The sequence below is a fragment of the Trachinotus anak genome, unplaced genomic scaffold, assembly GCF_046630095.1.
Source record: "Trachinotus anak isolate AG129_WGS33_773 ecotype Australia unplaced genomic scaffold, CSIRO_AGI_Tana_v1 ptg000005l, whole genome shotgun sequence".
Taxonomy (NCBI): domain Eukaryota; kingdom Metazoa; phylum Chordata; class Actinopteri; order Carangiformes; family Carangidae; genus Trachinotus; species Trachinotus anak.
Window position 1 is genome coordinate 25,087,237 of NW_027273856.1, and position 24,679 is coordinate 25,111,915.

General features: G+C 38.8%; 1 protein-coding gene across 2 annotated transcripts in view; it reads left to right on the forward strand.

Annotated features, from left to right (window-relative positions):
* Nucleotides 1–24,679, forward strand: part of fig4a (FIG4 phosphoinositide 5-phosphatase a) — a 48,498-nt gene that overhangs the window by 13,606 nt on the left and 10,213 nt on the right. For both annotated transcript variants that reach the window (XM_071479283.1, XM_071479282.1), the window contains exons 10-21: nt 363–525; nt 3,248–3,345; nt 6,507–6,640; nt 7,439–7,555; nt 9,208–9,253; nt 9,706–9,854; nt 10,584–10,750; nt 15,288–15,426; nt 16,633–16,691; nt 17,306–17,453; nt 17,725–17,808; nt 19,299–19,497. In XM_071479283.1, the coding sequence (XP_071335384.1) occupies nt 363–525; nt 3,248–3,345; nt 6,507–6,640; nt 7,439–7,555; nt 9,208–9,253; nt 9,706–9,854; nt 10,584–10,750; nt 15,288–15,426; nt 16,633–16,691; nt 17,306–17,453; nt 17,725–17,808; nt 19,299–19,497 (1,503 nt within the window). The remainder of the gene's footprint in view (nt 1–362; nt 526–3,247; nt 3,346–6,506; nt 6,641–7,438; nt 7,556–9,207; nt 9,254–9,705; nt 9,855–10,583; nt 10,751–15,287; nt 15,427–16,632; nt 16,692–17,305; nt 17,454–17,724; nt 17,809–19,298; nt 19,498–24,679) is intronic.

Here is a 24,679-nt window from a genome sequence, read left to right on the forward strand (position 1 = left end):
ATCCATTTTTTTCTGAGCCGTACAAGTGATTCTCTCCTATGTTGGCATAAATCTAAGGTTCAAAGTTCATTCTCGGACATGGAAATAGCACTTTAGTAGTTGTTCTGGAGCTTTCAATCACATCACATGACCATTATCCACAGAGTGCCATGATTGAGATTCAGATTGCCCACTCAACAGGTGCTCAAAAAATTGAATTTTGAACATCTACAATTCTGTGACAACTGACTAAACTCCATCTGTTGATGAAGTTCATGTGATATGATCAAAAGCTCCAGGCCAGCTACTAATTAGGCCTCACCTTATGGTGAGTTTTTAGCAACTTTACATAAGGTTTCTTTGTACTCTTCTTTTGTTTCTAGGGGGACGTCGCTAATGAGGTGGAGACAGAGCAGATCGTCCATGACGCCTCAGTTATGTCTTTCACGGCGGGAAGCTACTCCTCCTATGTCCAGGTGCGAGGTTCAGTCCCACTCTACTGGTCCCAAGACATTTCCACCATGATGCCAAAACCCCCCATACGACGTAAGACACCTGTTTATACATGATATTTGTCTCACTTTGTGCAGCAGCAGCCTCTTTGTTTTCCAGTATCAGAATATTTGGTACATGTGTTACACTGTGTATTACCGTGGGCTTTTTTTGTATCCACTTTGACTTGGACAAATGATAGATACAGATCTATCTTAAGTATGAATGTATCAGTGGGATAATGCTCACTTTATTTATTTCATTCTAGCAGCTTCCCAGGACCAGATTGAACCTTGCAGGGACAGAAGAAGAATGTAATCAGAAAAAATGCATTAATATAAGACAGTGGCTTTCTACCAGGGTCATTCTTCTCAAACACTGGCACAAAGATAAAAAAATAAAAAATAAATAGGTGAATGCAGGACACCCCCCCCCAATCCACCCCTTGGTATTCATCTCTGTATCCATTCTCCCATCTCATTATGAACTAGATAAATACATAAAACCAGGGCCAGAGGGAGGTGATCAGGTCTCTGAGAATGATGACACTGGAGACTGCTGTGTATGCGTGTTTCTGTGTGTGTGTATAGACTGGAAGACATTGCTGCTTGCATGAATACAATGCCTGTATTAAATCGTAATCTTTTCCCCCGTTTGCCCTTTAATTCATCCTTGGATGACATTTACCTGTATGAGATAGAGACACTCAGCATGTCCCCAAGATCCCTCTGTGTATCAACTTACCTCATCACCCTGGTCCCACTTTGATCTTTAAAGAGTCCTTATTTTACATTTCCCAAATGTTGGCCGGCTCTTGCACCATTATGAGACCATTTAGAGCCACAGGCTTCCAACAGCCCATGGTAGCTTTTCTGTTAACATCATCAACGTCATCATTATCAAACGTACAAACCTGAACACACATCCTTTCCGCACCACAAAAGGAACATCTACCATGAAAAAGTGCACCACTATCAGTTTGCAGGCTTGATAGGTAATTAGCATCTCAGCTGCAGCACATTAAACAGCCTAAAGGAATAATTTGACATCAGGGAAGTACGCTTATTTGCTTTCCTGCTCGGAATTAGTTTGGATGATCTATACCACTCTCATGTCTGTAGCTCAGACATGTAGTCCATGGCCTGGCTAAGTGTTTCCCTTTTTTCCGGTATCGATCTTTTCATCTATTTTCTGCAAGAAAGGGAATAAGCATATTTTCCAAAACCAGCACCATACTGCTAACTAAAAGCTGGCTGCTAGTGGCTTGTGAGCAACAGTTTCCAGTACAAGTTTGCTTATTGTGTCTGTTGTTGCCCCATCAGGGCACCACAGTTAAATACATACAGTGACAAAACCACCCAGATGCTGAGAGAAAAAGATTTCTGATATTTCCCCAAATATCTACCCCTTTCTGTTTAATTATGAAAAAAGGACGCAAAATAACTTTAAAAATCACCTTGACATTATTTCTCAATGCAAAGAGGAATGACTAATTTATTTGATGCAACTCAAATCATTTTGGTTTCAGCGTCGTACATTTTCCACCTGTTTTTGCCGTCTTAATCTACTGCAGCCTTGACGATTTTCAAACTGACATGAAGCCCCAACCATGCAAAAGTAGGTGCAGCTCAAATCAGACTGATTATCAGCCCACGTTCGATACAATCGGAATATTTGATTTGGACGTGGGCTGCATAGAATGACATCAGACGAATCTAGGTCAGAGACGTGGCGTTGAGCTCAGTGTCTATGCATGTTGAGTACATTCATCCATATCCCAGGATACATTGCCCCTTGCCTGTCTTTGTCATGCCAGTCAAGACTAATTGTTACATAAGGATACATAAAATGTCTTTATGACTGGCCTGAAGTGGTCAGATGTCTCGGTTGTGATGGAGATGACCTGAATGGGCGACTCCTCTTCGTCATCGTCATCATCATCAACACTCCCTTCCTAAGGTGCAATAAGAATGTTATGGTGTGCCATCTCTTTATGTTTACCTAAAGCCTCACCCCCCCCCCCTCTGGAGGCCTCAGCAGCAGTAGTGGAGTGAAGTTGAAAACTATGTGTCTGAGCTTTTGTTTGTATATTCAGTTGTGAGAAACCCATAAGAGACTGTGTGGGATAAACTTTGGAACAAGCTGACCTATTTCCTCTAATCTGCCTTCTGGCTGCTTCACTGGTTCAATTTGACAGCGGGCTGCAGGTGTGGTACTGTGCATGAGTGGCAAATGGGGGCATTAAATGTGATTTTCAGATAAAGAATGAATAGAAGAATGAAAATGGAAGTGAACGCATCAAACAGCGGGACAATAAACCAGAACAGAAGCAGAGGGTCAGAGCAGACCCTGGTGTTCAACTTCACAGTCCAGTGTTACAGTTTTCTTGTCCATTTTTATTATCAGACTTGGCCCTATTACCACACATTACCTCATCTCCCTGTATTTTAGTTTTGAGAAGAAGCAGGATTCAGCAAAAAAAAAAAAAAAATTCTGTATAATTCTTGGATTTTGATGAAAACTTAATCTTCAAAGTGACACAACCCAAAGTCCAACATATACTGTATTGGCAATCTCCTGTTATACACACGTTTATCTGCTCTGAACCACCAAGCAAACTGTGTTTCAGAATTTCAGATTTCACTCATAATTTCTTAAACATACTTTGCGACTTTGGGACATCCAGATAAGATATTGTATCAATTTTAGCCACTTAGTAACACGTGATAACATTAATGCTTTAAATATTAATCAACGCATTTGCCCTCTCTTGCAGTGGACCAAGCTGACCCATACGCTCACGTAGCTGCCCTCCATTTTGACCAGATGCTAAAGCGGTTTGGTTCTCCTATTATCATCCTCAACCTGGTCAAGGTAACGCACGTGCACAAACACTTTTTTTAAGTCCCCATTTTGGCTGTGGCAAATGATATATATGACTCCCCTTTTAATTAACAATGAAAAGGGGACAAAATGACATCCCACTTAAAACAAGTAACTGCAAATGTTGAAAAAAGGGTTTACTGGCATTTTTAGAAATATTTTCATACATTCATCAAGAGAATATTTGCATTGCACAGCAAACATCTTTTTTTTTTTTTTTTTCATTCACATGCCGCATCTACACAAACCATCATCATTTTGAATCGTCATACTAATAAAACACTGCTGGATAAAATTACAACGATTATGTTAGTATGCAGTCATAAGAGTGCTTTGAAATTATTTAATTCTTTTACTGTGGCTGTGAAACTGTGAAACATCTGTAGTGCTTTGGGCTTTGCACATTTAAAACGTCTCCCTGGAATAAATTACAGTGATTTAGTAGAGATCATGCAGCATCCTGCTCAAGAACACAAGAATTCATTCAGGGCAGTTTCTGCAACTATGAACATGGAGCCACACCTGACGTTGTCAAACTCAAAGGGTCACTAATAGTATCTACAGGATCATATGTTCGAGGAGACCTAACAGTTATGGAAAGAAGGGGTATACTGAGAAAACAGTATACCAGTGAAAGAAACATTTTATTTGGTATTTGTTTTATGGGAAACTTTATGCTGTATTATGGAAAGCAAGAGCGCTCTGCTGGAAATTGCTAACCAATAGTTACAGTACATTAGCCTAAATGACCTCGATACCATGTCGTAAAATGCTGGTATTTTCTTTTCGTAGACTGGCTTCTCAGTGTGAGGATTACGTAAGATCCTGATGTGGATCTTTGTGAATTGTTGATGTGGATTGTTCAGTTGTCTTTGGATGAAATATGCCAGTGGCTGTGGAATCACTCACCAGGTAGTTATCTATTAAGGACTGTGTAATTGTCCGAGCACTCACTTTAACAGTCACAAGAAATTTTCCTGGTGGCTGGTGATTACTAGCAGTTGACATGCTCCCTTGAATATTGATCTGCCTGTGCATAGCATGGAAAACACACAAACAGACACAGTAATGATGAAAGGCAACACATCATCGCACATAAACAAAGTCCCCACGCCGAATGTCTTCTTCCTTTTTCCTGCTGTGAGACTGATAGACATTTTCCCCTTTGAGCCAGTGCTCTGGAAATAGTTTTGCAATGCCTTTCGCTTACACTCACATGGACACATCTGGGCATGCAGCTATACACTCTGTAGCTTGGGTTGCAAGCTCACGTTGTCACTCACAAGGGGAGCTGGGAGAAAAGGGACCAATCACAGACCTCAGAGGTCCGCACAAGCTGCAGCCATGTGATAGTTGCAGACTGTGGGGAATAAGGGAGGGGACCCCCTGCTTATAGGCTACACCCTCTCTCTTATCCCAGTGAGACAGAAAGAGGGAGGAAATGGCAATTAACCATAAAATCATGACGGCCCATCTCTCAATGGTGGTGACTGGGGTCGGAGTGGCTGTGTCAACTCCGGGATGGGTGCCTGGTTTTGTCATGGGTTAGTGCATGTTCCTCAATGTGCATGTTAAGAGGGAAAGAGTGAGAGTGCACGTGGCCGAGCATGTGAATCGCTTTTCCAACTGGCTTACTTAATTAAGCGTCAATGTGTTCCAACTATGAGAGATAACTTACTCTCCTCACATAGACATTTCAAAAAATATTTCATTTGTAAACTCAAATTTAATCAGGGTGATTTCTAAAGAATATAATTTTATTTTCTGTCCAAAATGGTAGCAACCACCCACCGTCCAACCAACACACAAGGAATAAAATTGAGAAAGCAAGCCAATCAGCACAGAGTTACTGTGTAAAACTGTACTTTAAAATAATTACAGTGATCATTTCCGTCCATTAAAATGTCCATGAACAGCTCCCTCCTGTATATACATGCGCACGTGTGGATTCATTCATGATCTGTCATCTTCATACGCCTATAACCACGATTGTTACTGTGGCATTTGTATGCTGGTTTACACCTGTAAAGAAGAACAGAACATGTGTGCTTTTGTAAGTGTAATGTATTTCTGGTCGTGTGTGTGTGTGTGTGTGTTTGAGCCAGAGGAAATCTATGTAGGAAATGCACTGGTAATTTGACTGGTTGCTGTAATGCTTTGCCACTGCTGGATGTGTGCATGGAGATGTAAGCTGCTAAATGATGCATCCAGGCCAATTATCACCCAGGGTGATCAGTCAGAAAGCCACAGTGAGGGGTGGAGGAGTACATGGAGAAATAACTTAATAGACAGTGTGACTACAGGTCGCAGAAAAAGACCCTGACCATGTGCATTTATTTTCATCAACAAAAAATTCTTGTTTTAATTTTTAATCAAATTTTCCCTCTGTCGTTTAACTAAAAATATCTGGAGCAATAATGCTAATCTACTCAGTTAGTGGATATACTGATGCTCACCATAAATATTTTTCACATTTTTTTTTTTTTTTTTTTTTTTTTTTACATTTTTACCTGAGTTGGATCATAATCATTTTATTAGAAAAGCAACCTCAGGGTTAGGGGTAGGGTGGTTGCTTGCAGTATTCAAGGATATTTTGCCATTGCAGAATACTTGCTTTGAAAAAGTTTGACAGAAATTAGCTATATTACTGTATTTTGGACAAAATAAAGAACAATGGTGACTATAATCATACATCAATACGTGTTCTCAAACTTGCATTCATTTGCAGTTGTTCATTTTCATGTACTATATTTTGTTTTAAACGCACCAGCTATACAAGCCTGTAATCTCTGTCTCTGCAGCATGAGATCCAATTTTTAGAGACATCTCACCCCACTTATTATATATTCCACATATATCTGCAGCATCAGTCCTCAGTACTACATATATCCATCTCTGCCTGTAAATTGCTTCTTGCAGCTCTATTGTTCTCTGAGGTCACTGTGGAGAAGGCCTGAATGGGTCTTGCATCAAAGAGAGAAAACATCTGTCACATGTCTGACTATATCTGTTGGTGTACTCAAGGGAGCTTTAAGCAACTAGAATTCTATTATAGTTACACGTCAACACCTTTAAATAGGATTTTCTTAGCTTTTTGGTAATAGGATAAACGTCATACATGTGATATAGTTCACGTTTCTCTTGTTCTACAGAAACGGGAGAAAAGGAAACATGAGAAGATTCTAAGTGAAGAGCTCTACCCGGCTGTGATCAACCTAAATCAGTTCCTCCCCCCAGACCACTGGATCGATTACATCGCCTGGGACATGGCTCGCTACACCAAGAGGTTGACATAACAAATGTGCCAATGCTTTAAACTTATGTGTGTGATGTAGTATTTTCACAGTCAAACTATCCATCTCACTTATGCTTATTGAAAAAGTCCATTAAATCTATAGGAAATTAGTCTGAATTGGACACAATGCAGCCATTGAAGTACAATAGCCAATAAGATATTTTAGTTGTGTCTATCCAATAAAAGAACATTGACTTATGGGGGTTTCAGATCAAATGCACAACAGCACATAAAGAGCAAAAGCGTGAGCTAGTGTGGAGGTAAGAGGAGCACAAGCACAAAGTGGCTATTTTGCGATTTTCTATTATACTTGAGATTTTTTTGTTCAAACCTTTAGGATTAAAGAGTTGAGTTACATAATTCTTGGGCACAAAATGAACTTTTTTACAATTCTTCTTTAATTCTGCAGTAAAATTGATGTAAAAATGTTGATGCCTCCCATCAATGTCAGAATCCCATTTGGGATCAATTCAGGTTTTTTAAATGAACAATTCTAAAAAAAACCTGGTGAAAAGCTAAGACAGTGTGTGCAGCTGCTTTCTCGCTTTGAAAAATTTGCTTTGCTCTGTAAAAATGATTTACATTTGCTTTTTGTGCAGAAGCCATGTTAGGACAGCTATTCCCAGAATTTGGCCTTGTTTAACTTGTGTTAAAAAAATTAAATAAGCATATTTCAAAAGTCAAAGGTATCATCACAGTAACTCAGCTACAGCTACCAAGGCAAACAAATAGGTTGATTTCTTGGGAAACTACTAATTTCACCTTCCTCTTTGTTGCTTTCTTTCTCAGTAAGTTGTGCAACGTTCTGGACCGTCTGAGTATGATAGCAGAGAATGTGGTCAAGAGAACAGGTTTTTTCATTAATCGATCCAACTTCTACTGTCATACCCTCAGACCGGACGACAGGTGAGCCTTTCCCAATCCTACATGAAACACACACTCTGACCAGATTTATGCAAGAGTATTTTTTTAAATAATAAGAGGTTACACTGGATCAAAATGAAGTAACAGATTATGCATGATTGATGTTTGGAAAACTTTAATAAGAAAAAAAAACCTGTTTTACCAGGACACATGTGCAAGACCACACCACCGTCTTTTTTGCATATCAGACTTGTCCTAGAGCAAGTGTATTATCCATTTTTGTATTCATACCTATCCAGAATCATACATTAATCCACACGGCTTAATTTGGAACCTCTCTGATATGAATTCTTAATGGAAATTATGCCTGATGGCAGTTGTGCCACGGAGAGTTTTATGCTAACGAGTGGAGTAGATTGCCGTCCGTGTTCTTAACGCATGCCTCTTCCATTGTCTGCATGTTTTAATCACTTTCACCCAACATTACCATTCTGTTACATAACCCAACGACTACGCCATGGTCAGTATTTATTACCTATTTCTTTTGCATTACCCAACTGGGTCTCACTTTCTATACACACTCACTTCACACTCATGCACATAGTCCCCTGCTCCCATGTACATACACTCATAAGACAACACTCATAGGCTTTTATAAAGATGCACTAATGATTGTGGCACCTGTGGCTTTGATCACGTGCTTAAGTTAGCTCATGAATAATAAAGAGGATCACAGATAAGTTAACAATGTCTATCTTTATCATACTGTCTTTGTCTGTCCTCTCCACCTCACTACATTTACACTTAAACTTTCTGAGACAGTACATACTTGATGTAATTACAGTTGTCCATTGGTCTCAGTCAGTTCATTGAGTTCATGCCCTGCAGAGAGACACTGCTTTAAAACTCACCCTTCACCAACTATTGAATTTTGTTTTCAGGGCTTCTCCTTTCAGCAGTTTAGAGGCTATTTTTTTCTCACAGGGTGATTCTTCTTTGTCTATTGCTGTTTTTTGTTGAACACTTTAAACAGAAAGTGGTGAATAGTGAGTAGTGTATTAAACTGGGGATAAAAGGACTAATAAACACTGAAAGCACAGAGCGAAAGGTAGACCTTGCTCGCTATCTGACTGACTCAGAGCTTCAAATTCATCCTGCTTTTATTTTAAAGAAATAGTTCCACATTTTATATATATATATATATATATATATATATATATATATATATATATATATATATATATATATATATATATATATATATATATATATATATATATATATATATATAATAAAAAGTATACAAACATATACAAACTGTTGTAATTCCTACACCGTTCATCTGATTTGGATGTAAATACCTTCAAATTAAAGCTGAAACTCTGCAGTTAAAGCACATCTTGTTCGTTTCATTTCAAATCCATTGTGGTGGTGTTTAGAGCCAAAAAGATGAGAATTGTCACAATGTCCCAATATTTATGGACCTGACTGTAGTAGTTTTTTGGACTGTTTCCAGTCTTACGCTAAGTTCTGCAAACTAGCCAGCACCTGTAGCTTTGTATTTACTGTGCAGACATGAGTGTGGTATCTAGTTTCCCATCTAACTCTCAGCGAGAGCACACAGGTACATTGAAATACTGTTTTCTGTTTCAAGTTTTGTATCCTCTCAGCTGAATTAAATGTCATTTTTGCAGGTGGGGAGATGTAGGTGGACACATCACAGCCAGTGGACGAGTGCAGGTATGCCACGTAAAAAAACTGTTTTGGTATAACTTTAGTCTTTAGTCATGAAAAATCAAATTTTCTCCTCTGCCTTAGTGACCCCTTTGCAGTTTTTGCCCATATAAAAAGGTGAAGTAAGCGAGCAGTGTAAACAAATAGTAACTTTCAATTGAGTCATAGAAGGAAATAAACACATTACTGTTTATGACTGGCATAATGAGTGGTTTAATGAGTTTTCATGGAAACCCTGATCACATGTACAGTGATCTCCTTGGAATAATCAAAGCTTGTACCTGTCATTTAGTTGCCACCAGTTACGGAAGGTAAATACATGCAGATAAATTTGCTGTTGATGCTGTGATTCTACAAATGGCCTTTTCATGAAGTTTGTTTCTGACTCTTGAAATACTTTAACATCTTGTAGATCAGTGAAGTGGTGTCCAAAGTTTCATAAGCCTTTGTCATTGTAGACTGGTGTGTTACGGACCAACTGTGTGGACTGTCTGGACCGGACAAATACAGCTCAGTTCATGGTGGGGAAGTGTGCGCTGGCCTGTCAGCTTTATGCACTAGGAATGATCGACAAGCCCAAACTGCAGTTTGATACAGACTGTGTGAGGTAAAGCTGCTTTGTTTATCACATATTTTATATGTGCTTGTGTGTTTTTTTTATATGTCCTTGTGGAATAATTTGTGTTATTAATTACTGAACCAATTGTATATATGCACTTTGAACGAAATGAAAAAATCACCAGAGTCATATATCAATATGAGTCTAAACGCTAATTTTTGTTATCTCATTATAATTTATAAGTATCCCCAAATTAGCAATTAGCAAATAAAAAAGTCACCCCACCCCTTTGTCACACTGTTTCCAGCACAAAATTCAATTTTACATAGTTGCACCACTATATTCCCATGTATTTGCAGAATGTATCTGTGGTTCTATGCCTTCTCCAACTTATGTCAATTTCTGCTTGGACACTGAAATAGCTTTTTGCAGCACTTTTTTTTTTTTTTTTTTTTTTTGAGGTCACTCAGGAGAAGACCTGATCAGACAAGGATCCTTCTGTTGTATCCTGTTGTATCCCGTTGTTGTAACCTTTTAATCAACTGGAATAAGATTATAACTGCACATTAATACATCTAAAGAAGATATATTTTCTCAGCTCTCCAGAAATACAACCAGTCACACATTTGATGCACATCACTCTGTTGTCCTGTATAAGCAGAAAAACTGTACACTGAACACAGACATAACCATATACATATGTACTTGTCCATTGCTTGTGTGTTAATGTTTGTTTTTATGTGTGTGTGTGTGTGTGTGTGTGTGTGTGTACCTGAGGTTGTTTGAGGAGCTGTACGAGGACCATGGAGACACTCTGTCTCTGCAGTATGGTGGCTCCCAGCTGGTTCACAGGGTGAAGACATACCGCAAGATTGCCCCCTGGACTCAGCACTCCAAAGACATCATGCAGACCCTGTCGCGCTACTACAGCAATGCTTTCTCAGGTGTGTGTTTCACACACACGTCAATCTTTTATTTGAATGAGATTTTCTTTTCCCTTGTGCACAAATCATCTTTTTCATCTTTCTCAAGTTACCATGGAAACTTGAACATAGACTTTGCATACACATATACACTATACAAATATGGACATACAGACAAAATATAAAGAAATAAACGCACACAAAAGATATTTACATCAAAAAAGGCATCATAATACAGTCCTAGGTCAAAACTCTTAAACATTTTCTCTGTATTTTGAGTCCTCTGGAATTAAATAATCTTTCACAAAACATTCAGAAAGCTTCCTGAAACTTTTCAAAGTGTAGCCATGCTCTGCAGTTGGCACGTGTTATTTGAGCTGAAGTAACTAATTATTTCAGTTTGATACAATATGTAATGTGATCAAGAAATAGTCTGATATAAAACATAAAAACAGCTCAAATTGCTTCTTGTCTAAAAGACAGTAGTTGTAACGTTGCAAGTGGAAAAAATGACCCAGCATATCACATGAGGGACTTTACACACCCTTAACTCCACATCATAATAAATCATCTTGTTTTACTACAATAAGATCAAGCACAAAGATTTTATATACAGTACATCCAGCTGGTCAGCATTCTGTTTTAAAATGAAAAAATAGAGACATACACAGATCTGGCCTCGCTCCCTGAGTACTAACAATTTTAATGGCAACTGCAATATTCTTATAGAAACTCTTCATTTTATTGTCAGCAGCTATGAAAAGGGATATTTTGCAGACATTTGATTTCTGATATTGTTATCTGGAGAAATCTTTAAATTTCCTGAACTGATGTTTTACATTGTCTTCCAATTAGCAAGCAGGGCCTAATTACTAATCAGTGCTCGACAATGTGGCTTTGCATAGCCTGCTATTCACATTTGTAATTATTTATAATGACACCCTAGCCTGTAGTTAGACAAAAATGTGTCTAAGAAAATGTGCACAGGTGTACGAACATGTTTTCACAACACACGAGTGACATCAAAGGGGGATATTATTGTCCCCAGAAATGAAGAGGAAGCTTGTGCATTGTGTATTAAGACAGGAGTTACAGAGCTGTACTACTTGACCTACTAAGTCGACCTCCTCTCCGTGTCTTTCGAAAAATGGGATCACTGGCTGGTTAAAGAGCAGAGACCGGAAAGTAGCAGGTTGTTTATTCAGACTGAAATGTCAAGAGAGAGAAGCTCATATGAAGCACCACGCACGCACGCACGCACGCGCACACACACACACACACACGCATACTTGTACTTCTATCTTTGTGAGGACACTCATTGACGTAATGCATTCCCTAGCCCCTTACCCTAACCTTAACCATCACAACTGAGTGCCTAAACCTGACCCTGACCCTAACCTTAACCTAAACCTAATTCTAACCATAACTCTAAAACCAAGTCTTAACCCTCAAAATGTGATTTGAAAAGTGTCTCAAAAAGTGAGGACCAGCCAAAATGTCCTCACTTTCCCAAAATGTCCTCACTCTGTTAGTAAAATCCTTTTTTTGGTCCTTACTATGTAGCAAATACAAGTACACACACATACACACACGCACGCACGCACGCACGCACGCAGACTATCACAAGTGCTCGATACTGTATGCGCTCTAATGCCCTGGCCTACAACATATCAGGTCTTATGATTTGAAGTGGCTGACCAAGATCACTGTTGCTATGTTACACGTCTCTACTCCCTCCAAGACACTGTTAAGGACGATGTCAGAGCAAAGAAAAGCAGAAACATGTCATTCAGTAATCTGAGGGCCAACTACTGTCTGCTGTCAACCTGTCCTTGCACCAGGGCACAACCTTTTTCATACATTTACCCATGATAACGTTTTCATGTCCTACAAGAATTGCTAGCTTTTCATACCTCTTCAGTCACTTGCCCTTGGTCACAGTGATGTTACTAAATTGAAATAATCTAAATCTGACCCTGTATTGCTTGTGGAAGGCTGCAATTTCAGAGTAACTACTAAGTTATTCTTTTGATTGTTTAACCATAAAACTGAACTCTAATTTCTCTCAGACCTGCTTTGGAGAATATTATCCCCAAAGTGATTTTTTTTTACTGAGAAACCTTAGTCAGGGATCCCAAAGGAAAAAATTCTTCTCAAATGCACTATGGATAACTGAGTCGGTAAATGTGTTTCTTCTCTGAGGCTAATTTTACCAACAAAAAATAATACTAATGTCCTGACTACTCAGTGTCACAAATGTCACCACTTTCTCCTGAATAAATAGTACACATGAAAACTGTTGACAGTTGGTTCTGTAGATTATTCAGAGTCCTGAGACAGATTGTGGTTTTGTTCGCATTTTTAGCGGCACGGCTCTAGGGATGGCAATGTTGCTGCTTTTGTTGGTTGGTCTTTCCACCACTTTGGTTGCGACAGAAATATCTTAACAATGATCGGATTGGTTGCCATGATATTTTGTACAGACATTCAGTCTGTACAAAATACAGGATTTTTCTCATCAAGTGCCATCTTCGGCACAAAATCTTGGTTTGTCTTATACTTTGTTGTATGACCAAAAAATCTCTTAATTTGTCATTTAAAACTGATTATGTAATTAATCACTTAGTGTGGTAATGAAAATCAATTAAGAAGCCTATTAATGATGCATTAATCCCATAACACATTAAAGTACAGTAGCCATTTTGAATAATAATAATAGTAAATTTTGTATATAAGTGCCTTTCAAGACACCAAAGGACACTTTATAAAGCAAATAAAACAGTCAGAGGCATTAACACGATAAACACAGACAAGATAAAACAATATATGAATGAATGAAAATAAAAATAGACATGTGTATGCACACATGCGCATACACATACATATACATACACATGTACATATATACACGAATATATATATACTTATACACATACACACACACAAACACACATACTCATATACACACATGATAGGATAAAGTAGTAGTAGTTGGGCATCAGAGGAACATAGTGATCTAGAGGGTTTATAGGGTGGTGAAGATTGGATAGCTATGGAGGGGCCAAGCCATGGAGAGATTTATAAACAAGCAGGAGTATTCTAAAACGAACGTGATATTTAACTGGGAGCCACTGTAATTTCTGTTGTATGTACTGTTGTATTATTTGTTTGGACACACAAAAAACGTACAGCACACACTAAGACATGTTTTGCAGCTTCTTGAATTGTAGGAGAAACTTTGAATGACCGTTTTGATGCGACCAATGAAGAGGTAGAAAAAGTGTCCTGAAATTGAACAGACCTGTTGACAGATTTTTACCTTGTGCATTTCATTCATAATACATGTGATGAAACAAGACTTTTTGCCAATGTCTTCTGCTGCACGTCTATATTATGTTCACAGATCATCCATAACTCTTATCTCATGATGTATTGACTGAATCTCAGGCTGAAAATTACCCAGAGAAAAGGCTTGATAGGAGGTTTTAATAAAACCCAATTTAGTTTCTAATTATCTAACATGACTGTTGGAGCAGCATGCACGTGGCTTCACAGCTGGAGGATGGATTAAATGGCACCAAACTGGGCAACATGCAAAACACGTGCCACACGCTGAGCACACAAACACACACAGGGATTATCTCAACACACTCTCATAGACAAACATGATGTCGAGAGTTTTTCGTTTGTACATTTCCTGTTCCATAAAGACAATTCAGCTTTACCTCTATTTGATTAATTGGCCCCTTTGCTGTCCCTTTTCTTAACATTGGTCCACTTACTAGATTTTTCTGGAGCTTTCAGTCACATCTCTTGGTCTACATCAGCAGACCGAGTTGGTCATTGAAATGTTAAGAGGTGGATGTATGATGATAATAGATTAACTGTTTCCAGCGGGACCATCTCCATGACAACTGAGCAAATTATTTTCACCTGTGATGACTGTGAGATGTAGTTGACAGCTCAGTGTTACAATTACTTTGTGGAAGATTAACAGAATATGTCTGTTGTTGTAGTCAGTCAAAGAATGAATTAATTATTTTCATTGCTAATTGATTTTCTGGCTATTTTCTTGCCTAATCAATTAATGATTTGGTCCTTAAAATGTCAGGAAATAATGGGATATGCTAGTTCAATTTTCCTAAAACCCAAGTTGGGGTTTTTCAGATAATTTGTTTTGGCTGATCAATGGTGTGAAACAAAGAAAATTTCATATCAGATCACAACTAAGAAAAAGAGCAAATAATTACAACCTGAGAAGCTGGAGATTTGGAATCTTTAGCGTTTTGATGATAAATCGATTAGCAAAATAGATAGATTACTGAACAGAGTAATCTGTTCTAGAACTTTTCTGCTGATCGACAAATAGATTATTTGACTAATTGTTTTAGCTCTGGATTCTAGTGTATATTTTCTCAGTGTGCAAAAATCACTCAGAAGGACTCCTTTTTAACATCACAAGCGACAAATGATGACACAGGAATCTAGATTTTTTTCTTGCATTTTTATGTGTATTATACCTTTGTGTTTCTTTTTTGTGTCTTTCTTGCTCTGCCAGATGCTGACAGACAGGATGCCATCAACCTGTTTCTCCAAGTCTATCAGCCATCAGAGTCCAAGCCGCACCTGTGGGAGCTGCCCACTGACTTCTACCTCCATCAGAAGAGCACCATGGCCCTCCCCCAAGACAGACGCAGGTAAACACACATACACTTACATATACACAACCACTTACTGTACGAACATGCATAAATCTGAGAACCTACTTACATAAGCATACTTACATCTGAATGTACAAATGCAGTTATACACACACACAAACACTGAGACAAACATGATTGGTCTTTCTGTAGCTGTGAGGACACTTATTGACATAAGGAGCCCCGTACCTTAACATTAACAATCACAAATAAATACCTAACCCTAACCCTAAAGCTGGGTCATAACCCTCAAAAAGCCCTTTGAAGATGTGAGGACCAACCAAATGTCCTCACTTTCTAAGGTGAACAACTCAGACGGGTCCTCGCAAAGATAGAAGTGTCCCCCCCCCTTTTCTGTGTTTCTGTGCTGATTGAATAGCTCAGTGGGAAATTCGCTCACAGAAGATCAGCACCTGCACTAATGTTTCTTAAAAGGCTCTTTTTTTTTAAAAGTCCAGGCTGTATATGTCTGCCACGACTGCTGAAGTTGTTCACATGAGTGTGTGGGTGGATTTTCATATGATTACTTTTGTGATCAGTCCATCTTGCTGTTTTTTTTTTTCCTTTATAATATATATGTTTGTGCTAATTTAAAAGGAGCATCCATGTGTGATGCCAGTGTACAAGATTTTTTTCATATATGTATGTGGGATATACAGAATACACAGCTGTTACAAAGCTGTTTTCTCTTCAAGCTGATGTTTTGTCTGTGATGTGCACATTGTTGTTTTGCCACTTGGTTTTACCCACAGTAACCCTTGTCATTTTCTGCATGTGTGTGGGAGCCTACAAGTATGCATGTTGTTTGCTTTCCCTAGTCTCCATGCTTACATAAAAGTAGACCCAGTTTCTGATACAGGCCACTAGTTTATGCAGACACAATGGGCCTATGTAGCTCAGCCATTATTCCCAGAAATTATCATGGGCGGAACTGAATTCAATTTGGCAGCTACACTGTGGTTTTGCTCTCAAACTTGCCTAAGTAGCACATCACACACTAAATCATAATCAGTGCATTCACTCAAATTGGTCACATTGAATAAAAGGCTGATGTATTCAGGAGTTGTACAGTGGGTGGTCCAGCCAAGTAAATTTTTATATCTAGGTTATGTGAAGTCCCAGGAGAGACGGTGCAGACTACAGAATACATCCCAAAGTTTTCTGGAAGGTTTCAGTACATTTATGTATCTTGTCTGTTTCCAGCTACACACTATGGTGGTCAGAGGGAATCCTGTCCTATCTTCCTGTTCCCTATGATGAAGGTATCTCTTTATTATATAATATCTGTAATAAATGTAAAATTGTAAACATTCATAATTAGGGAAATAAATTAGGGTAATTTAAAGATTTTAACAGTAATACTACTTTTATTAGTACTGCTTTTCGGTCCGGTACTTTAACCATACTCTTATCGGCCCTGTCAGTCTGTATCTCAGTACTTTCTAACTTCCTCAGCCTGTGGCTCTCGGCCCCGAGCCCATTCTTTCCTACTGAAGACATGCTGGCTAGCGGCTCAACAACGTAATATTTTACCCTGTGACACTAGATGAAACATCATAAGAATTCATTCTCAGGGCATCATTAATATGTCTGCCAAATGCCATGGAGATCCATCCAGGAGTTTTGTTTTAGAAATGGTGGACCAACAATTAACAGATATGTCTCCCAGCCACAGTGTGGCTCATTGATGATTGTTTTAAATAGTTTTTTTTACAGCAAAGGAGCTCAGGCACAGAGGAATAAGCTATATCGGGCTTTTGCTACACAGGCTTTTTCATGGGACATGTTGACAAAATATCGCCAGCCTTATATTTTATTTATGTGGATTAATACTCTGTTAAGCCTGTTTTTCCTGTGTGTTCCTGTATGCATGCAGTCCCCTGCGAAAACAACATGAAGAAAGTCAAAGTGAAGAGAGTGAACTGCTTTGATGAGGGTACTGACATCTACACAGAATTCTTCAAACCTTATGAACTAACTTCCTTTGATGACACATTCTGCATCGCCATGACCAACTCTGCAAGGTGAAAACACACATACAAAACCCCTTTAGACAGAAATTCTGGCAATCAAAGATTTTGTTAGGGGACATACAAAAAAAGGTTGGTGGTTGTAATCTACACGCAGAGGCATGTTTTTACAGTTTACTACAGTGAAGTAATTGATTTAACGTTCTGAAATGTTTCTGTCAATGAATAACACCTCACTTAATGGATGTAGCAAACATTCAGCTGTTACTTGATGGTACTTTAGGATGTCCGCTAATCAGTTTCCAAATATTTTGTGTTCGTAAAGGGAATTTATGCCCAAGACAGTAGGGGTGGATCCAAGCCCATTTACAGTTCGCAAGCCGGAGGAAACAGGAAAATCAGTGCTAGCGTGAGTAAATCTAAGCCAATGTCCACATTTGTTATGTTTTACCAGGTGTGTTTTTTTTTGTTTTTTTTTGTTTGTGTTTTGATGTGATAAATCCTATATCACTGTGACCTCATACACACAACTTCATTTGACACAGTGTTCTCAGGTAACCAAAAATAACACTCTGTCCATTTTCCTGTCTTTGTTTTTAACACACGGAGCTGATTTCACCAGCGATCCACTGTGTGTGTGTGTGTGTGTGTGTGTGTGTGTGTGTGTGTGTGTGTGTGTGTGTGTGTGTGTGTGTGTGTGTATATACTGTATGTGTGTGTGTTTGTGCGTGCGCATATGTTTTTTTTAAATAATCCCTCCTGCACACACATACTATTATAAAATGAGTTATTGCAGATTTTCTCCTTGGTTAGAAACCTCATGTGCTGGCAGCTCTTAAATGCACAGCACAGCATGACCACCAGAGCACTACACCTGACTAATGTTCTGTACTGCTTCAATGTTTTTCTTGAATATTTAACTCTTGACTCTAGGGAGTCATCTGCTATTGTAATTTCCTGTTTGCCTGGTACATAGCAGGGACCACTGATTTGACTCACTGGTTCAGAACTTCACCACATCACATGTGCTTACACATACTGTACACATACAGCCATCTTATTCATCCATCTTTGTAGCCACCTATCTTGGTCAGGTCAACATGGTGAGTAGAGAAAACCAAAGGTCTTTTTCCCTTGAACATCTTCAGACTCCTGGAGTATCACCAGATTCTCTCAGGCCCTGTAACTGGTAAATAGTTTGACATTTTTCAGGCAAAAAATGTTACATATTGTCTAGTTTCAGCTTTTATTTTGTGTTTTTATGTGATAGTAAAGCAAAACTACTTTTTAGATGAATCAATAATGGAAATAATTATTAGTTGCAGCCCTACTCTGGACAGTTGCTTACCAACACATGGATGAGATGAAAATACTTTCTGAGACAGAACCATGGCCTCAACCTTTGAGGTGCTAATCTTCATCCTGAAGATGATGATGCCTGCTGAACCTGCAGAAGCAAACACTCTGGAGACTTTGGACTGATTATGGAGATTTTTGAGTGGTCTCTAAGAGATTTTGTTACAGCATTCAGTGAGTCAACCAGGATTTTCTTGGCAGAGGTGGAAAATAATATTATATGTGAGATTATAGTTGCAGAATCAAGGGTGCACTTCAGACACTATCTGTAGACAGATGATAAGATCTAAATGCTCTCTGATTATTGGGTACCAGGAAGTTAGTTTTAGGTATTGGTCTGGTTTATTAAGGGAGGAGCTGTGGACGGACCTGGTGCCATTGCTGCTGTGATGTATTATTTTAAATGATGCATGCTCTCTTTAAAGAGAAATGCAAACATTCTCTAAGTTTGCATATGAATTAAGTAGATGAACTAAATCTATGAGCTAATTGTCTGTGTTTGTGCATATGTTAATCTGTGTGCATGTGTGTGGGCGTTGGCAGGAACAAGAGCAATAAAGAGGAGACGCTGCTCCAGAGGAAGACTGCAGCCAGCGCACCTCCTCCCCCGAGTGAGGAGGCCATCTCCAGCACATCAGAGGACGACTCCGAGGAGGACCGCGATGACGATGGATCCGTGTCCCAGCGCTCCACCCCGATCAAACTGCTAACAGAGTCTGGAGAGAGCACTCGCACACAGGAGGTATGAAAAGACAAAGCATCTAAATAAACAAAGCCTTAAACATTTATAGGAGGAATTAAAAAGACAAGTAAAGCAAAATCAAAATTTGTATCACCTTGGCGTGTTATTATTTAAAGTTGAGAGAAAACAGCAGCTTATCAAGTGAGATCCTCCAATGAGTCAAGGTTATATAACCTCCTCTAAGGACTTTAGGGAAATGTCATCACAGTTTAGGCTGCCACCTGCTTTAATTTTGGGCCTCAAAAGCATTTTTCTTTCCAATTCAAATATGTCACCCTGATTGTATTTTCTTCTCTCCACCTACCCCCTTGAGTCTCCCACAAGAAATTAGTTCTGTGTTTCTGTTTGCGTCAGACACAAGACAACACATGTACTTGATCAGCCTCAGTGACGGGGGTTTCTACACCAGAGGGTCTAAAGGGTGTGGCTTTGTATTAACGCTGGTTCCAGGGTGATTATGCCAATATTCCTCCCCTTTCTCTATTTCCTCTGTTTGTACTTTCATATCATCTCCTCTTCAAATCTTTGTTCAGAATAAGAATCATTGATGCTTACATACTGGCTGATCAGAGTCCATGAATTTGATGCCCCTGTGGATGAAACCTAGACGGCGTCAGTGATCAATAACAAACCTTATTCTGCACACAAAATATACACATACCATTCAGAAAGCATCTTCTTATGTGACATATGTTCACAATCTAGCCTTAGTTACCTTCACTGGTAGATCTGTTCTTGTGTAAAATACTGAAACTAAAATCCACATTCTTTTATAAATTTATAATTTAATCCTTCTGTGTGGTGGCAGTTACTGAGATTTGTGTAGGTTTTGTTCTGTGTTACTGCTTCCTTTTCAAGATACAGTTACTTGCTGCCTAGAGCAAGAGTGGAGGTGATGAACAAATTAAATGAACTTTCTTGTAGTAATTCAGTTTTGATCTCTTTCTCATCTTTCTGTCTTGACTTTTGAATGCCTTATACATTACACCTTGTATCCCGTGTCCTTTTGGTGGGAATTGATTGAAGCATCACTCACTCTGGTTCTTGTTTGCTCTTGTGTTACTTTCATGGGAAATGTAGCAGAAAGGTTCGTTCTTCTATGGCATCATCCTCCAAGGCCCAGGTATCATTAAAGCCTGAATGTAGGACATGTGCAATGGGATTTGTCTGCTTTTAGGACATCAGGGGTTATGTGGTTACCTGCAGTTGTTATGCCTGCCTTGATTTTTTTTTTTTTTTTGATTACTCATTCAATCTCCTCTTTGGGTTTACTGCCAAGGTTGATGTTAAGGTCTAAGTCTGCTTCTACAATGTGAAGACTTTTTTATGGAAAGAGAATCAAGAGATGAGTTGTTTTGCAAATGCTTACTTGTTCCTAAAGTTGCAACCTACGTGATGTTCTTTTGTCAGTAGTCAGTCACTGCAGAGGCAGAAGTGAAAGAGCTGCTTTCTTGGTTTCATCTTTGATTGTGTTACCTTTCGCTGAAAAAGAAAACAGATGTGGGCAAGTACTGTAAATCAGCCAACTGAAGTTGTGGAAGAGACTGTTTCTTCATAAAATGGTAATAGTCTTTCCTTCAGAAGTTCACCGTCCACACTTGCTGTGCTGTGGTAAAAACAGAACGATTTGATCTGTCTGGAGGCCACTGGATCTCAAAAAGGCTATGGTGAACTGAAAACTTACTAACCTGGAACAATCTGTGACAAAGCTTCATGCTGATTGGTCATTGTACCAACCTACAAACTATAGCTGCTACACTGACAATTCACTACCACCCCTTTATTTAGCCCCACCCTTTGAAACAGGTGGGTCTAGCTATTGCGCTGTTGATAATTATTAAAGATGCAAGATATTTTTTTTTCCCTAATACATGATATATATATACATATATATATATATATATATATATATATATATATATATATATAATATATTGAAATCTACTCTAAAGTACTTCATAAATGTGAAATTTAACTATTTGATACATTGGAACAATTTAAAATTTGCATGCAAAAAGGGGGAAATCAAAACCCAGTTAAATTTGACTCTGAAAAACAGAGGTAGAAAAGGTAGGGTTGGGAGATTGGTATATGATCTACTTTTCAGGTGAATTCTACAGATTGCATTAACGGTTAAATAGCCTGATTCTAGGCCTTGTGGCTCTTTTGTTCATTAGTTCATCTGGTTGCCTTTTCGGTATCCATTGAGTGTAATTGTTCTTTTTGTACAGTGTGAGCAGTGGGAGTGAACACAACTGTAAAGTTTCGGGAAAAAAATAAATAAATAAATAATGAGAAGAGGATGCTGAAACACTCCTACGACTATCAGCTTTCACATTACTCAAGGTTAACTGATCTATTGTTAATAACAAAATATATATATCAGTGCAGATTTAAAGTAAACTAGTGCCCTGAGTCTATTTACATATCACAGGATTCTTTTCACTGATCTTAACATTGGAAACGCACAGAACAAAGTAGGAAAAAAAAATAAATATTCAAAGTTCTCCTCTGGAAGGCTTTGTGTCACCAGTTAATGATAAAATATCAGATCTTATTGCTACTTTCTTAACTGACACCTCTCATTTTATAGCTCACCACATGCTGTAAGTTATATATAGAGTACAGTATAGGTATGATGAACTGCCTGAGAACATCATCACTATATCGGTATCTATTTCATGCCCCAGGTGGACTGGCCGCACGTTTGCATCTCCTATTGACCCAGATTCAGTACCACAGCAGGGAGAAGGAGCACATTAATCAGCACGTAGTAGGTCAGTGTGTCAACAGGAGCTATCAAAAGTACTGGGAAATGGCTTCTGACAGTTTATAAGAACCATCTTACATGGTGCCCAAGGAGCCCCCAGTGATGAGTAAACTGGTGGTTGCAACAGTTATGATGTTACTATGGTTACAGGCATAGTTAACAGCCATCATAACAACAGCAGGTGTGAGGTGGCTCTCGCACTTTGCCCTTGTGTCCTAATTTACATCGGCCTCATTGAGAAACGACTCCGAAGATGACTGTGTTTGTGGCCACGGTCCCAAGTGCCTTTTTGGCAGTCATCGTAAAACCAAGCAGATCAGTGAAAGAATTACACACAATCCCAAGAACCCCAGGGGACTGTGGGTAAATCAGTTCTTTGTGCATCAGATGGTGTCAACTCTTAGCTTGCCATCACTTGGAGGCTTGTTCAGCTCCTGCTGTTCAAACACAATCTCCTTCAGCACTTCAGCCTGGATTTCATCTTCTATAATAACAGCAGTGACATTGTTCCACTGTCATTTCTGTGAGGAGGTGAAATTTTAAAGCTGATGGATTTTTTAACCACAGGGATGTTAGGAATGATAACTCTTTCATTATTACACTTAAGCTACAATCTGAAACAACATACTACACATTCCATGCTTGAAAAGGAGCAGGGAGAGGAAAAATCTTATCTCTGCCACTTTCTCAAAACAAGTAGCATAAATGCTCCACATACAGTATGTTCTGCCACTGCTTTTAACAGCCTGTTGTGTATGTATGTGCCCCAACCCACCACCAAGGACAAAAGACTTAACACAAACATTACTCATCTGGCTCATATTTGTCAGTTGTTTCGTCTGAGATACATTCAGATTTACTGCCAGCAAAGTGTCCACACACTGCCTGACAGTTACTGGATTGAATCTCTCTTTGGTTTATGACTCGATACTTGCAACTTATGACAAGACTCTTGCCTTTTTCATGGAATAACACTGTTTTGGTTGTTTTGCTTTGAAGATGATATTTAAAGATCCTGATGTTTTGTGTGAAATTGTTGATAGCAGAGTTGTTGACCAATTCCAGTGTTAGTTCTTCAGAAGCTGCTTGTATTCAGTGTTAACATTAACACTTGAGAATTTAGTATTCTCTTAGCTTAGCATAGGGACTGGAAGCAGGGGGAAACAGCCAGCCTTGCTCTATCCGGAGGTAACTGCCTTCCAGGCCCTTAAAACTCACTAATTAACATGTTATATAAATTATAATATCGACAAAAATACTAATGTGAAAACCACAAGTTGTGATTTTATGGGGTACTTTCATGCTGTAGCCATTTCTTTGTCAAACACAGTGATGACAAGACACCAGGAATTTTCCCCTGCGTCCAGTCTTTATGCTAAGCTAAGCTAATTGTCCACAAAGAGATGAGAGTGGTATCCATCTTCTCATTAACTCTTGGCAAGAAATTCAACTCCCATTTTCGCAAAATGTCAAACTCTTCCTTCCAGTGAATAAAGTGTGTTTTGTAAAAATATAGAAATTTAAAAATAATGATATTTTTTTTGGTAGTGGCTACAAGTCTTGAGTTTGGAATAGAACCATTTCTCATCTCTGTGACCACTACATGTTTTACCAGCCAGAAGTTGGTACATTGCAGCTGGCATTCATCACATAGATGGGGGATGAAGACGCTATTAATTGGCTTTAAAATGTTAGGCAAGACGAAAAATGGTTTAAATTAGCAGAACTGTGTCCACAGTATAATTGTTCAAAAGCTCAATTTGGCTTGATGTAAACTGCGAAGAGAATCTGGACGACAAATTTCAAAAGGACCATTTTTATTCCCTCTTCCCTCTTGCTTCATGCCTCCCCTGTCCCCTCCTGATCCATAGGTTTTCTCTTCTCTGTCTTCTCAGGGCCTTGAGCACTGAGCTGGTCATGAATATTTCGAGCTGGACAGCTAGCTCACGTGTTGGGTGCACACACTCGCTCTCATGCGTCTCGTGTTGCTGCCTCCGAGCCTGCCCCTGAGAATGGATTGCCAGGTTGCCAGCACAACACAAAACTGTTGAAATATTTAAACATCAAATCATTACCACGTTTGCCATGTAATTACACATGCTGATTTCATATTCCTCCTCAATACAGGCATACATGTGCCTGCTTTAACATGGAGAGAATTGTAATGTGTGTGGGTGTATGTACAGTATGTGTTTACACACACATGTCTGTGCTCTAGACACCATATGAATATGTATATGTTGAATGTGTGTGTGTTTGTGTGTGTTCCCATGAAACCTCGGTTTGAACCAAGTGTTTTTTTTTTTGTGTGTGTGTGTGTGTGTGTGTGTGTGTGTGTGTGAGGACCAAAAAAAGTATTTTACTAACAGAGTGAGGACATTTTGGGAAAATGAGGACATTTTGGCCGGTCCT